The following is a 16,650-nucleotide window of genomic DNA, read 5'->3' as shown; positions in this document are numbered from 1 at the left end:
GGTCCGTTCTTAAGCTGAAACCTTTCTTATCCTGAGGCACACTTTTGCTAAGGGCACCTCCCACTGCACACACACCTCCGGTTTCTGATAGCTGAGGCACCATCCTCCCCCCCCCCCAACCCGGAATTACAATGGAAGGTAAACCATTTGCTTACACCCAGATGTTACTCTTACAAAAACAAAAGCATCAGCCACAAAACAAGTCTGGAGCAGGGGCTTATGAACAAAGGGGACAGGCAACATTTTCTGAGGGCAGATAGTTCTGCTGTTTTAAAAAATGATTCAGTGATTCCAGATGTAGTAAATGAGGCAGAATCACATGCCCAGGGCAAAGGCTGTGCGGGAAGAAAGAAGGCCAGAACAGAGCTTCCTTCAGACATGTAACAGGTGCCATCCATTGTGGGCAAGCGCTGAAGCTTGCAGCATCTTGTAACTGATTTCTTTTGGCAGGTGTATTGTCATGTCCATCACACAAACTGAGAATTAGTGGTGTGGATCGATCAGTACGACTGCTGAAAGAATCACAAGAAGGCTTTATGGCGAAAGGAGAGCAACAGGCTGGGTTGGACGTGGTGAGGATTCATTTTTGATTTATCATGCAGAAATTTATTGCCAAGGCTCTGCCAAGGCTTCGGGACAGCTATTCCTCCCCCGTTGCAGCAAGAGCCGAGTAAACAAGGCAGAGTCCTATTTAATGAGTTTTAGTCAATCCTAATAGCGAGAGACAAAAGAATGCAACGAACCTTAACAATGGCGTTGCTCCAAACTGGGCTCCTCCTCCCTCTTTCCTAACAACAGCATCTCCCTTTACGGTGACTGTTGTTGTTGTTGTTTAGTCGTTTAGTCGTGTCCGACTGTTCATGACCCCATGGACCAGAGCACGCCAGGCACTCCTGTCTTCCACTGCCTCCCGCAGTTTGGTCAAACTCATGTTTGTAGCTTCGAGAACACTGTCCAACCATCTCGTCCTCTGTCGTCCCCTTCTCCTTGTGCCCTCCATCTTTCCCAACATCAGGGTCTTTTCCAGGCAGTCTTCTCTTCTCATGGGGCGGCCAAAGTATTGGAGCCTCAGCTTCAGGATCTGTCCTTCCAGTGAGCACTCAGGGCGGATTTCCTTCAAAATGGATAGGTTTGATCTTCTTGCAGTCCATGGGACTCTCAAGAGTCTCCTCCAGCGCCATAATTCAAAAGCACCAATTATTCGGCGATCGGCCTTCTTTATGGTCAAATGTCTCTGATTCCGTTGCTCCTGTACCCTTAATGAACGCCGTGTTCTGGGAGAAGGGGGATCAGAAATAGTCCAGTGACAATGTGTCAGCTGGCTGCCCTGTTGCAATTCCCCCCCTCCCTTCTTCTAAAACTTCCCAACTCTTTTGTTCATCTATCTTTGAGCTGTGACCTTCCTCAAACCCCTGCTGTAAATTGATGCTGCATTCCTCTTCTACCACAGCATCAGGAGAAGTGGAGGGTCATCTCCACCATTCCTCATCCGTCTCGCCCTCTTGAGTCCAATTCCCAACTTTTATATACCATAACGATTGAAGCCATTCACAATAACTGAGTCAGATTTATCGGTGGGTGATATTGCCCTCACAGTGAAAGATCCTGTGAAATGTCTTCTGGTATTCAGAAGCTACATTCCTAATAGTGGTATCCTGATGATCTGAGGACATTCCCAAGATGAGAGGAACGAGCCACCTCTTTGAGCTCTGTGTCTTCTCAAGACTACATGCTTTTCATGGTATCAAACAAACCTGGGCTCCAGAATCTGCTTCCCTTCAAATACAGTGGTAGTGAAAGAGCTGCTGTGTGGTGTAGTGGTTAAGAACGGTAGGCTCGTAATCTGGTGAACCGGGTTCGCTTCCCCGCTCCTCCACAAACAGCTGCTGGGTGACCTTGGGCTAGTCACACTTCTCTGAAGTCTCTCAGCCCCACTTACCTCACAGAGTGTTTATTGTGGGGGAGGAAGGGAAAGGAGAATGTTAGCCACTTTGTGACTCCTTTGGATAGTGATAAAGCGGGATATCAAATCCAAACTCTTCTTCTTCTTCTCTTCTACTGCAGGCCAGATGTTCTTCAGCATCCTTATCCAAGTCCATCAAGTCCCTGCTGCCATTATTCCTGCCATTGCTGTTCCAGATGGTGCCAATGGCTCCCAGGCCTTAAAACTTCCAGGGGCCATGGTTGTTGGAGACATGGGGGGACAGTGATCAAGTTCTCGCCTCTGCCCTTGTTGCTGGCGTACTCACTGAAATGCTTGGCAACAAATGAAACACAACACCCACTTTCCATGCGTTTTTTGGCTTTCATCTGTGCATTAAACATTTTCTCAAGATAGAAATACTTTGAGGCACAAATAATTTTAGATAAGCCAAACCTTGTCACAGATCCAGACTGTTCAGGAACTTCTCAGGACAGTTTGTAAAGTGTGAAAGTACGGAAACAAAATGTGTGAATGTTAACCAGATTAAATATACCTCCAGTTTGCTGGAGAGAATTTGCGCTGTCTTGAAGATCGGGAAGGCTAACCACGTGCGAAAGAAAAATGCCCTCTAATAGTAGTCACTTTGGATGCAATGGATGAGCGAGAGGCATAAGAAAATACTGCTGGATCACGCCAATGGCCTATCCAGTCCAGCATCCTGTTCTGACAGTGGCCAACCAGCGAGCAGGATCCCAGCTCACTCTCTCCTCCTGTTGCTTCCAGCCACTGGCTTTCAGAAGCATTGCTGCCTCTGCCTATAGAGGCAGAACTTGCAGAGACATCACCTTGCTAACAAAGGTCCGTATAGTTAAAGATATGGTTTTCCCAGCAGTGATGTATGGAAGTGAGAGCTGGACCATAAAGAAGGCTGATCGTCGAAGAATTGATGCTTTTGAATTATGGTGCTGGAGAAGACTCTTGAGAGTCCCATGGACTGCAAGAAGATCAAACCTCTCCATTCTGAAGGAAATCAGCCCTGAGTGCTCACTGGAAGGACAGATCCTGAAGCTGAGGCTCCAATACTTTGGCCACCTCATGAGAAGAGAAGACTCCCTGGAAAAGACCCTGATGCTGGGAAAGATGGAGGGCACAAGGAGAAAGGGATGACAGAGGACAAGATGGTTGGACAGTGTTCTCGAAGCTCCTAACATGAGTCTGACCAAACTGCGGGAGGCAGTGGAAGACAGGAGTGCCTGGCGTGCTCTGGTCCATGGGATCACAAAGACGACTAAACGACTAAACAACAAGCCATTGACAACCTTACCCTCCAAGATTATAGACCAGGCATAGGCAAACTCGGCCCTCCAGATGTTTTGGGACTACAACTCCCATCATCCCTGACCACTGGTCCTGTTAGCTTGGGATGATAGGAGTTGTAGTCCCAAAACATCTGGAGGGCCGAGTTTGCCTATGCCTGCTATAAGCCATTTTTAAAAAAATAGATTAAGTGAAATAAATCCAACAATTATTTTCCTGCTGAGTAGCAGCTAGCCCTGTTTATGTGCTCATCTGAAGGTGTGCAGGCTTAAAGTGGTGAGAGCCCTGCCCCTGTGCCCCTGCACATTCCAGCTTCACTCCTGACCTTTGCTTGTTGAGCGCAAATGGAAAAGGGGTCTCAGTTGCAGAGTGCGAAGACTGGAAGCGAAATTGGCATGTGGGGGGACATTAGGGGCATTGTTTGCCTGTGTACCCTACCTTACTTTATTATTGTTATTCTTTATTTCATAACACATATACAACATTCGATCGTAAGAAACCTCAACGCAGCTTACGAAGACAAGATAGTAAATTCAAAGCATGCTTCAAAGCATATCAAAAGTTAAAATATGAAAATGGATTAAAATGACCTCAAATTGTAGTTTTATCAATCGTTTAATGTGTCAACACGAATAGAAGTTATTAATATTGCAGCTGTTATACAAGGGATTGTTATTATTATTATGACTGGAATGTAATTGAAATCAATTAAGATTTTGGAACGCAGAAATAAAGAAAACCACCAAACCATATATAAATTATATAATTTGGTATTTGAACGATTGGTATTAGTAATTGTATTGTAAATTGGTATTGTTATGATGAGGCTATTATTGGATTATAATTGAAAACAAATAAATTATTTTTTTTAAAAATGACCTCAAATTTATAAACATCTGGGTAGGCTCAGAAGACTGCTTTCAGCAGGCGCTGAAAAGATTACACGGAAGTGCCTGCCTGAACTCAATAGGCAGGGAGTTCCAAAGGGCCACACTCAACGATCAAGTCCTTACAAACGGTGGAATGGGTGGGATGTGGCACCTGTAGTCGTGCCAATTCCGCCGATCGAAATGGTCAAATGGGCGTATGTGGGGTAAGACTATCTCGTAGGCATGCTATACCAAATATCCAGGCATCCCTCCAGATGTTTTGGGACTACAATTCCCATCATCCCTGCCCACTGGTCCTGTTAGCTAGGGATGATGGGAGTTGTAGTCCCGAAACATCTGGAGGGCTGAGTTTGGGGGTGCCTGAAATATACTACACATTTCACCATGCACATATTTGCTTTAACGCACAAATAGTGCTACCAGGAACTGACTTTGGCTAGTAGGCCCTTGGAAAGTGGCTGGAGGAACTTCTGCTTCCTTTTGCTGTGGCCGTTTTTCACCTGCCTTCAGATTTGTCTGATACGCAAAACGAAAGATATATCTGTGTGGCCTGGAAAGCTCTACTTTCTGAGGAAGACCACAGAATATTCAAGTTCACACGACAGCTCTATGCACAGGTTACTCATAAGTAGGACATATTAATATATGGACTGGAGCAGGGTCATGCCTTTAGCCACCTGTCCAGTCTTTTTGTTTTTGTTTTTTTAACAGCTGTGTGTTGAATGCAGTTGTCTGGATAGGCAGGTCATCCCTATTTGTGCAAAGCTGCTACACTCGAGGACTGCATTAGTGTACAGTGGTACCTCTGGTTAAGAACTCAATTCGTTCCGGAGGTCTGTTCTTAACCTGAAACTGTTCTTAACCTGAGGCACCACTTTAGCTAATGGGGCCTCCTGCTGCCGTTGCGCCGCCGCCATGTGATTTCTGTTCTCATCCTGAGGTAAAGTTCTTAACCCGAGGTACAACTTCTGGGTTAACGGAGTCTGTAACCCGAAGCGTTTGTAACCCGAAGTACTACTGTATTGGCTTTCCTACACAGAAGACACTCTATTGACACCCAGTTGTAAACATGTCAGGGAGAAGGCTAGTTTGAATCATCTCTGTGCTGATTTCCCGTGAGCCGAAATATATGATTCCCTTCCTGCAGTCTGAAGTGTTACACACCCGGATAAACGGTATTGCATCTGTCGAGTGTTTAATGGCAACTTCCCTGAGGATGCAGACAGCACATTAGTTGGGAATAACAAAAACCGGTTCTTCTCATAAACAGCTGATTCTCATAAACAGCTGATAAGGGGGCGGACATTTTTCCGAAGGTACTGTTCTAGTTGAGATTCCTGCATTGCAAGGGGTTGGACTAGATGACCGTCGGTGTCCCTTCCAGCTCTACAGTCCTATGACGCTATAATTCTATTTCTTCAGACTGCGGGTGGAGGTCTGCAAAAACAATTGTGCTCATACGAAACAAGTCCAGAAGAAGAAGCTTGGCAAGGGGTGGAAAAAAACTTTCCCTGATATCAAGTTTTCAGAGTACAGACAATTTTTTTGTGTGTGTGTATGTTCCTTCATGTGAAATCCCTAAGCAGGGTGAGTTTTACCTTTTATCTGTTGTTGAGGAGAACTTGGCCCAGGGCCTTTTTGAGCGAAGAACTGGACTAACTCGACAAATTCCAATTAAATCCTAAGGGTGTTGTCATAAATAATAATCTTACATCTACAACACATGGATACTTTCATACAGTTTATCTGACTGCTTTAAATATTCACCGAAGGGGGCTGGGGAACAAGTCTGTGATAAACTATGCATTATATACCTATATTCTTACAGTACAGGCGGCCAAGGGAAGGGGGGGGAGGACAAGCGCTGATATTGAGTGTCTTTTAGGTTCCACTTTCGTACTGGGCTCGTCAGATGTCCCTGTTTCTTGGAGGGTGGTTCCAAGTCTCAGGTTGATCTTTTCCCCCTCCCACTGTGCTTGTAGCACGTATATAAACGTTGAGCTCTCTGGAGCCTCTTGCCAGTTCTCTTCTCAGACTAGTCAGGAGCAACAGAGAGACAAAAGGATGGAGCTCCTCTGGGTTGCCACAGCCACTGTTTGCTTTCTGTCCGTTTTCCATACAGCAGAATCTTCCACTGCTTATTATGACAAGATTTTAACCCACAGTCGGATCAGGGCACGTGATCAAGGGTAAGTCTGCATTTCGTCCTCCTAAAATTCATCACTGGGGTCGCAAAGTTATTGCGCAGCCAAAAGTGGAGGGGTCCAAAAAGGGGATAACATTTGGCGAAGTAATATTTGTAAGAAATATATATATACACTGGAAGGTGGAAGGTTGCTAACTGAATAAATTAGCTAGCTGTTGAACAGAAAAAGAAATCATCAAGTTTATGTACAGTATAAAACATGTACATAAAACAGGACATTTCAGGAGGGTGAAACTGTGCCAGAGTTTAGACATCTGTTTTCCAAGGGCTCAACTCTGGAATAGATTATGTCTCTGCCCCCCAAGCAGATTCAGAGCACATTTCCCTAAGTAATCAAGAACCCACATTCATCAAGGATTGCAGAAAAAGACTGTCAGGTCAGAGGGCACAAAAATGTGAGCCCTGGCACCTCTTTTTGAGACATGAAGAATTCAATTTCAGATTTACTCTACCTGTCACCCTTTTAGGTGTAGCCCAGACTAGATAACTGTTACCAATTAATTGCAATAGTATGATATGGGAGGGTTTGGGGTTTTTTATTTTCCAAACAAGCAGTTTCTTGATTCACCTTTAACCTCTGAATGTGATAAACATTATTGAATGCTTATGAGATATTCTGCCTAATTAAAATGGTATGTTAAAAGTTCATTATGGACAAACAGCAATTGCTTATATAGATGGAAATGTTAAGGACAGAAATGCTCGTAATACTTTCAAAATAATTAAATGAAACCTAATCTAAAACAAAGCACTGCTGTTCCATAGTTATCTTCCACATGAAGTTTGAAGGTGGAAGTTTCGCACAGCAGAATGTACAAGCAAACCCCATTGGAATGAATGGTGCCTGTTCTTGCACAGCTATCCTTCATTTCACCGGAGCTTCTGAAGACATTTCCTTTTTCAAATCAAAAGGATTCATTATTAATATTCAAAAGGGTGGGTTGTTTCATCCCCTTTTTCTCATTTGGTGAAGGGATTGTTTATTTAGCTGCTCTTGTGCTATTCCAAACAGTGGCAACCAAAATAAACGATTGTACGATGGAAGATGAGTTTCCCTTGGGTCGGCAAAGGGAAAAAAAATGTTTGCTTTACTCCATTATCGCCCCCTGCCCCACAACTGCAAATTAAGCTTTGCAGCTGTGCAGAAGATGACACCAAACAGGAGGGAAGGGTGATGAACTTGCCAGTGAAAGAGAATAACAGTTCTATCATATTACCTTCCTCTCTCTGAAAAAATAAAAAAAATCTCTTGGGAACTGATAAGATTTGGCTGTAAAAAAACCAACAACATTAAATTTCCTGAATTGAAATTCAGAGGTGGCTGTTTGAAATATCATTTGGTGTATGGCATAGCATGTTCTAGATCATTGGTCTTCCAACTGGTGGATCAGGATCTACTAGTGGCCTGATCCAAGTTGGGTCCTAAGAAGAACACTACTGCCATGTTGAAAGATTCAGAAAAGAGTCCCCAATGACATGTTTTGGTTAAAATTGGGTCCTTGGTCTGAGAAGGTGGGAGATACCTGGTTTAGATGCACCCTCACCATAAAATTCCTACTGTGCCTACTTGTGGATGGGAAATCCTATTATCCATCTCTAGCCTTGGCTATTCAAGTGCGAGGGGGGGGGAATAGAAATAAAGTAGGGAAACCATTGGAAAGCAGAAGGAATTCCAAAGGTAGAGACTGAAATTTCTGCTCAGAGACAAGTGTAATGTGAACAAACTCCGGGGGGGGGGGGGGGCGGACGGACGGACACCAAGCCAGTGGACATTTGCAAGTGAAGCTGTCAAACGTGGTTTGATTCGAACTCTGAGTCTCCTGATCATTTTTCAGTATGAAATGTTGCATGCCATGTCTGTGCAAGTAAACTTTTACACACTTTGGGAGGGATTTATCAAAAGAGTCCCCTGAAATTGACTTGGGGGGGCAGGTGGGAGAACCTCCAGAGAACAGCGTGCCGTGGAAATAGAGGAGAGACCGTTCCATCTGGCAAGCTGCAATGTTTGTGCTGGCCGGACGTTCACCACAGCCCAGCTTTCACTTGCATGAACTCTCATGAACTTTAATCAAGCTACCATATTGGAAAGAGACTCCAGCCAATTTTTGCTTTTTAAGATGAACGCATTAGACGCCATTAGGACTTCTTCCCTGAGATAATTTCATTAAAGTTTTTTGTGTGTGTGACAAAACAAACAGATAAACAGGGAAAGGTACATCTATTGTCTCCACTTTCAATTCACCGTCTTTTTCAATGTTCGTTTACATATAGTGAAAGACAATTTTTGCCATGGACATCTTGCATTTGGAGGGGAAAGAGACAGGGGAGAGAGGCAGGAAAGAGATGGGGGTATTGTCCATTCGTTCTATTGCCTATTATTAGTGTACAGATTTGTGTCAGCATCATGTGGGTAGGTTCATTGTTTATGTATTTATTTATTTTGATTGATAATGTGAGAGATTAGTGTGTCCTAAGCTTGGCTGGTTGTGTTCAGTGTGGTTTGTTTGTTTGTTTGAATGTGTGTGGGGGGATTGTTACGTTGCTGGGTCAGTTAGGTATTGATTTGTATGCTGTTGTGGGGAAATAGGTCATTGTCATGTTGTCCATGTGATAAAGGGAAACCATATTGTGGCGAAGGTAGGATTGCCATATTTCCAACAGAAAAAATGAAGTTTTTGAGCTATTTTTAAGGGAAATCGCCAAAAACGACACTGCTGACATGGGTTGCCATATGTCCAGATTTCCTGAGACATTTCTAGCAATTTCTGTCCAGACATTGCTTTTGACTGCTGTACAGTATTCTGGATATGTCCGGGAAATGTATGGTAACCCTAGGTAAAGGTGTTCCCCTTTGCTTGTCCCCATTTGAATTGGTTGGTTAACCTCTCTAGCAGTCACTTACTCGCAGCAACTAGAAATATTGTAAATAGACACTGGAAGGATCTGTCAGAGGTGAACATAGACCACCAGTACCAAAATGTGTGGGGAACCATTAGGACTTCTTAACGTTTCCTTCTTTCTCTCTCCCAGCCCAAATGTCTGTGCTCTCCAACAAGTCGTGGGCACCAACAAGAAATACTTCAGCACGTGCAGGAATTGGTACCAGGGAGCCATCTGTGGCAAAAAAGCGTAAGTCCCGTGCCTTTCATGACTATTAAACCTGGGTGACCAAACCTGTGACATAAGCTTCTCAGGCAACGAGGACATGTGGCAACACCGGGAGCAGGAGCAAGAAACCATGTGCGCCTTGCTCTGGCCTAGAATCCAGACTCTGGTACAGTTCCCTGGCTCGGTAGGCTGGAGGAAAAATTATATGAAGGCAGGGAGGGTTCACATATGCAATGCAATAAAGTACAGAATTACTGAAGATAAGTACACAAATATATTTCATTTGCCTTTTTTATAGAGGTCACAGAAGCAATCGCTGAATGGACCTCTTAATGATTATTCTAGCATATTTCTTGCTGCTATTTCACCAGCAATAGCATTCGCCCTTCAATCCCAGGGGGAAAGACAGTGGAAGTGTGGCTATGATGCAATGGAGCACTGTCTGTACTTGAGGAAAGGCAACTAGTGATAGGTTTTTTATTTGGCTGCCAAATTTGCCGTGTGTGTGAGGGAGGGAAATCTAGAACCAGAAAACCATAGGCGTCTCTGTGATGTGAACTTTGAAGAGGTGACGCAGGGGAAAGTGTGCACGAGAGTCCTAAAGTATGCGATCCAAACCCCTCTCCCGTACACAGGGTGGGGTTTGCAGTGAACACAACATCCCACTTTCTCTTCTCCAGGGCCTGCCTACTTGTATGGGAGAACAGGATGAGACTAGAAGGAATTCCTAGCTTGCTTAGTCAGGACCAAACAGGGTTAAGCTTTAAGCCCTCTCAAACGCCCTTCTTCTTTCGGAAGGAGGAGATTGATGAATGCTGCTTGGCTTCGGAGCCTTTCCCATGTTCAAACAGGCTGAAATGTGTTTGGTTTAGGGCTCATGTTTGTGTGCTTACTAGGTGCCGCAAACTGAATCAAACAGAAAAACATATTTTCCCTCCCCACAAGGACGTTGGCAAAGACTGAGGTTCCATCTATCTCCTGGAACTCTTTCTTTCCCGCGCTTCTCAGATATGTGAGGCCTCAGTTTTCTAGATGCAGTGAACCATGAGGGAACATATGGCTTTGCATATTCAAAGGCAATTGCTGGCTAGACATGAATCCCTTGAGCTTCCCAGAGGAAGTGTGCTATGTGTTTAAAGGAACATGATAATCGAAAATACACTCATATAACGTTTTAGTGGCAGCCATTACAGTTTGGCAAAATTTATGGCGCATCTGTATCAAATTTGTGTTAACCTAATTCTCTCCCCCCCCCCTTATTTTACTGGATCTGTTGTAGAACACTGCAGGGGGTGAGGGGGTGGCTTACATTTCTGCCTTTCTCTTTTATTTTTTTATGAAAGGAAAATCAAAGCTGTAGGAGTTTGGCCACTCTCCTGTAGCTCCCAAGGCAAATTTTGTTAAGACATTGAATTGGAAAATGCATACCAATTGTCTCATCAATCATGAAAACTGCCATTTTATTCTATAAGTATTTGGTACATAAGGGACGCGGGTGGCGCTGTGGGTTAAACCACAGAGCCAAGGACTTGCCGATCAGAAGGTCGGCAGTTCGAATCCCCGCGACGGGGTGAGCTCCTGTTGCTCGATCCCTGCTCCTGCCAACCTAGCAGTTCAAAAGCACATCAAAGTGCAAGTAGATAAATAGGTACTGCTGTGGCGGGAAGGTAAACGGCGTTTCCATGCGCTGCTCTGGTTCGCCAGAAGCGGCTTTGTTATGTTGGCCACATGACCCGGAAGCTGTATGCCGGCTCCCTCGGCCAATAAAGCGAGATGAGTGCCGCAACCCCTAATGGTCAGGGGTCCCTTTACCTTTACCTATTTGGTATGTAAGTTTAGTAAGGAAGTTTAAAATACCTTTCTGTTGCATCCATGAGCCCTTTGAAAAGACCTAGAGCCCAAAGTGGCCTGTCTTATTAGGTGAATTAGATACCTGCATTTTGCTTCTGCTGTGGCTAAGGTGCTGCCAAGTTTACCAGGCTCAACATACCTGGTCCAAAAGGGCCTTTGAAATGTGTGCTGAAGTGTCCTGTCAGCCTAGGAATTGGTATCCATGGCTGACTTGTTCTTTTCCTGTATTGTGCAACTGACAGTTGTTTCCAGAGATTGTTTCAGTTATGTATCTCCTGCTTTGAGTGCAAAGTCACCCAAGAGATGTTAAGCTATGGCTGGGCCACCAATAGTAAACTAGTTTTACTGTATCTCCTAATAAGTGATAAACCAGTATTTCATGCTCAATCAAATATATGTAGCCTACTGCACAGACTTATCTTCATACAGAAAGGGTACAACTGTAGCCTGAAGATTTTCCTCTTGAAGTTGTTGAATACGGCCATTGCAACCAGAACTGCTTTAACCCTATACCCCACCTTTTCCTCTTGACAAGGACTCAAGTCGGTTAACAAATAAAAAAAGAACACTTTAAAACATAGGGAGGGGATCATAAAAAAGTAAATTTAATATAATTAAAACTACTATGCAGATAATTACGGTAAAAATTACAATAAAAACAGCATGGCACTAGCCCTTTCGTTAAGGGAAGTTTAGGGATTCAGCAGCAAAAATGCCAGGTGAAATCTCCAGCGATTCTTTTGTATTGTGTATTTTATTTCATTGCATATTTTTTAAAAAATATTTTTTATAAGGAACTTTGTGTCTTTTCTGGTAAAAAGTAGAAATCATAATGATGAAGCCAGTATAACAAGTCAACAGCAGGGGAAATAAAATGTTGATATATTGATATATTGTGTTGATATATTGTAGAACTGTCTTGTATGAATGCTGCCCTGGTTATATGAAGATGGAAGGCGAACGAGGATGCCCTGCAGGTAATGTTGGAGAACATAAGAAGCTTATATTTTGCTTACTTTTTCTCCCAAAAGAAGGGGGCAGGCGGGGATACGAGGTAGCTTGTGAGAGATCATTGTTATGTTATGAAGCATTGCTTTAAGGAAGAGCCACACATGAAAACTAGGCCTTGTTTTTTAAGGACACGAGATGGATCTGTTTGTGCATAATACGTAAATGAGGAACTGAAGGAATATTGTGCAAAATGATCACTCACCTGCTCTCAGGGTGGGTGGCAGTTGCAACTTGTTGCCTTCACCCCCCAGCTCCTTGGGACAAAACACTCTCTCCTGGTGTGATTTATGACTTAACCAGCAATTAAAGTTCACTTGGGACAATCTGTCAGGATGCTGTCAGCAGTTCCCGGCTGGTTGCCCAGAAAAGTACAAAGACAAGGAAAAGTTTCTTACCGTTCTTTTTTATTCCAATCTTTACAGAGAGAGGCTATAGAACCCAGCCTCTCGCATAATGGCCTTGTCCACCCCCTTCTCTCCCACTTCCTCATTCGTCTCCTCTACGGGTGCTGCTACATGCCTTCTGTCTTTGAGCTCTTTGCTCTCCTACTTTTAAGGCTTGCCGGGTTCTGGGAGATGGAGGGTATGGAATTTCTAATGACAATGTTTCAGCCATGTGTTCCTCTGGCCGGGGCGGAGGAAGGAGGGTGGTGGGGACGGACCGCCCTGGGTGTCACCACTGAGGGGGGTGTGACAAAATGCTGGGCAGGACTTTCCTGGGAGAGACACAGTGGCTTGGGCGCGCACAGGCTCCATGCTGCTCAAATGGTCTGCCTGCTGCCTCCCCCCCCCCCGCTGCCTCTGGTTTCCCCATGATTTCCTAGCTTTCCCCCTCATCTGCTTCTGAGCTGCAACCTCCCTCAAACCCCTGTTGTAAATCTATGCTGTCTTCCTCTTCCTCCTCCCTGGAAGATTCAGGATGGGGAGGCTGTCTCCACCATTCCTCCTCTGCCCAGGCCTTGACATAAGCAAAACAACAACAGCAAACCTATGGTTATGTGAAACATACTCAATAAACACACAAGACGTAACCGGCTGTACTTTTGAATCAATAAGGTGTAGTATTCATTGTGTCAAATTGTAGATTTCAATTGAGGTCTCATAAAGTTCAACGAAAAAAGCAGAAGACCCAGTGGATCATTTCGTTCTCTAGTCAGTTCATGCATGTATAAGTGGATTATTGGACTCTATGAACAGACAGGTGGAATAGATACTTATACATGTATGGACCTTATGCATGAACTGGCTTATTGATTCAAAAGTACAGCCGGTTACGTCTTGTGTGTTTATACAGCCCCTGACATAAGCTGGCTGCTCCCCAAGTATGGTAACTACATTTTTCATACCTTTGAATGTACCATTTGTGTGTGGACCACCTAACTACGCTATTTTCAGTAGTGTCCTTGTGGAAAGTGCGCAAGTTCCTAAGCAACCTAAAATGGTGGGTTGCCTTCCTTTGAACATCTGCTTTGTTACGTGGTTTGTGTACTGCTGCATCCTAAGTCAAATCATGAGCTAAATTGGGGGTCCTGCAGCAAGCAGTATTTATTTCAGCAAATCCCATGAATGATTTATGCCAGATGAAGTGGCACTAACTGAGGTGAGGGGAGGAGGGCAAACCCGTTGTAAACAGAATGTACAGTGTGCTTGTTTCTTGTCTTTTTCAGTTGCCCCCATCGATCATGTCTATGGTACTTTGGGCATTGTGGGAGCGACCTCCACTCAACGCTACTCTGACATGTCAAAACTGAGAGAAGAGATTGAAGGACCTGGCTCGTATACAATGTTTGCACCAAGCAATGAAGCCTGGGATGCTTTGGATCGTGTACGTATTTCAGAATGGATTTTAAAAAAATGCTTCAAGTGCTTTTGGATTTATGGATATATAAATCCGAGTTATGCAAGGGATGCTGGTGGCGCTGTGGTCTAAACCACTGAGCCTTGGGTTTGCTAATCAGAAGGTCAGCGGTTCGAATCCCCGTGACTGGGTGAGCTCCCATTGCTCAGTCCCTGCTCCTGCCAACCTAGCAGTTCGAAAGCACATCAAAGCGCAAGTAGATAAATAGGTACCGCTCTGGCGGGAAGGTAAACGGCATTTCCGTGCGCTGCTCTGGTTTCGCCAGAAGCAGCTTAGTCATGCTGGCCACATGACCCGGAAAAACTGTCTGCGGACAAACGTCGGCTCCCTCAGCCAGTAAAGCGAGATGAGTGCCACAACCCCAGAGTTGTTCACGACTGGACTTAACTGTCAGGGGTCCTTTACCTTTTAAATCCAAGTTATACAAATTAATTATTAGTGGGGGAAATAGTAACACTCAGCTGTTGAACATAAATTTAAGCAAAACTACCCAATTTAAATGTACCAGAGTTTAGTGTTGCAGGTGTGTGGGGCAGAACATTGGGTTTTTATAGTATCCTCCCTCCAGGAGATGTTACCTGCACTGAAACTTGGATCATGGATGCTCATATGAACCCGTCTCATCTCCAACTTAGTATGTACAGAGAAGTCAATATGTATTATTTCTGTAATCCTTGCTACAAGGAAAAACCAGGGAGGATTACTATAATATTTCAGGCATATGACTGTGGTGGGGCCCTGTATGCATTTATTTCCCCCCGCCAATGCATACGGAAGGCCCATTTCGAGCTCAGAATGAAGGGCATATCAGACAAGCCTGAAAGAACTGAATGCCTTTAGCCGAAAGGAGGGGCCACATCAACCTACAGTGTGATCAACCCTCAGGGGACTATGTGTGAATGTGGGCATGGCCAATTTTTTTAAAAAATCAAAGGACATCTTTGTGTGGGTCTTGCAAGGCTGTGGGTGAAAACAACTTTTGGTATCAGAAGAGGGCCTTCTCGGTAGCGGCGCCCTCCCTGTGGAATGCCCTCCCACCAGATGTCAAAGAGAACAACAACTACCAGACTTTTAGAAGACATCTGAAGGCAGCCCTGTTTAGGGAAGCTTTTAATGTTTGATGTATTACAGCATTTTAATATTTTTTTGGAAGCTGCCCAGAGTGGCTGGGGAAGCCCAGCCAGATGAGTGGGGTATAAATAAATTATTATTATTATTATTATTATTATTATTATTATTATTATTATTATATCACCAAATCACAGGAGGGGACTTATAGGAGGGAGTGGTCAGTAAAAAAAATATTTCTTACTATGTGTGTGTGTGACAAATCTGGGGGTCACAAAAAACATTTTGGCATTGCCCACAGAAGCAATCAAAACATTATTATTTTTTAAATCTATTTTTATAAAATGACAAATTTGGTTGGAGGGCCTCTTAAAACATATTGGGGAATTTTGCAGCCTGCAGGTTTTCTAGCCCTGATTTAAAGGATAGAAGATATTGCCAGGTTTACAAATGTATAGGGAGAACCTAGGGGGAAATCCTGCAAATCCTCAGAGGCAGTTTATTTTAATATAGTAATTTAAAATGTACAGACGTTTTTGCAACAAACAACCCTTTTATACGGACCACACAACAATTGGTGTTAGAAAGCTCTAGGTCATCTCGCACTACTGCTCTGGGTGCTGCTGGGCAATGAGAAAAGGAAACACTGAAAGGACGCATTATTAAACCTAAGTCTTGTGCGAGGACTTCCGCTTATGCAACAGGGACTTCCACTCCCCCCATCTCCTCAGATTGGCTCATGGGGGGCAGGTGTCAGGAACAGAGTGTGCAGGAAGGAAATGGGGAATTGTTCTGTCTGGAAGCCAAACTGCTTGCTCTGATAGACCAGGTGCCTTAGCACGATGTTGCATACCTCCCGTGTGGTCTTGGGCATCCCGATAATCTTTATTGTCATTGTCCCATACAGAACAACAGAATTGAAAAAATCTACATCAGACATTCAAAAACCAACAAGCCTGATATCCCAGCCTGGTTAACCCCCTAAAAACTCTGATACCCCATAATTAAATACAATATACTCCCACAGAGACTACCTTACATTGTGTTTAAAACAAAAATTGCATTTGGATAAAAACTGTTTCTCAGGCGGCTAGTCCTAGTCTTTATAACCCTGGACCTTCTTCCAGAAGGCAGAAGCTGAAAGAGATCATTTCCGGGGTGCATACTATCCTGCACTATCTCTGCAGCTTTCTTATGACACATGGAAGCATAGATTTGATCCAAGGTGGGAAGAGTGCACCCAATTATTCTCTCCGCAGTCTTTACAGCCCTGGACACCATTGTTTTCCCCCTGACCATGCAGCTCCCAAACCACACACACAGACCATAAGTTAATACACTCTCAGATTGCCCAGTGGCAGAGGAAGCAGCAACAACATCACTTTGGCTCCCAGGCCACCAAAGTAATACAGTCGTAC

General features: G+C 44.1%; 1 protein-coding gene across 15 annotated transcripts in view; it reads left to right on the top strand.

Annotated features, from left to right (window-relative positions):
* The first annotated feature begins 6,138 nt into the window (after positions 1-6,138).
* Positions 6,139-16,650, top strand: part of POSTN (periostin) — a 52,108-nt gene continuing 41,596 nt past the window's right edge. For all 15 annotated transcript variants that reach the window (XM_053370824.1, XM_053370820.1, XM_053370815.1 and 12 more), the window contains exons 1-4: positions 6,139-6,320; positions 9,368-9,466; positions 12,209-12,273; positions 13,974-14,131. In XM_053370824.1, the coding sequence (XP_053226799.1) occupies positions 6,196-6,320; positions 9,368-9,466; positions 12,209-12,273; positions 13,974-14,131 (447 nt within the window). In that variant the 5' untranslated portion in view covers positions 6,139-6,195. The remainder of the gene's footprint in view (positions 6,321-9,367; positions 9,467-12,208; positions 12,274-13,973; positions 14,132-16,650) is intronic.

The sequence above is a fragment of the Podarcis raffonei genome, chromosome 17, assembly GCF_027172205.1.
Source record: "Podarcis raffonei isolate rPodRaf1 chromosome 17, rPodRaf1.pri, whole genome shotgun sequence".
Lineage (NCBI taxonomy): Eukaryota > Metazoa > Chordata > Lepidosauria > Squamata > Lacertidae > Podarcis > Podarcis raffonei.
Note: the sequence above shows the minus strand (reverse complement) of the source record. Positions and strands in the feature narration are given on the sequence as shown.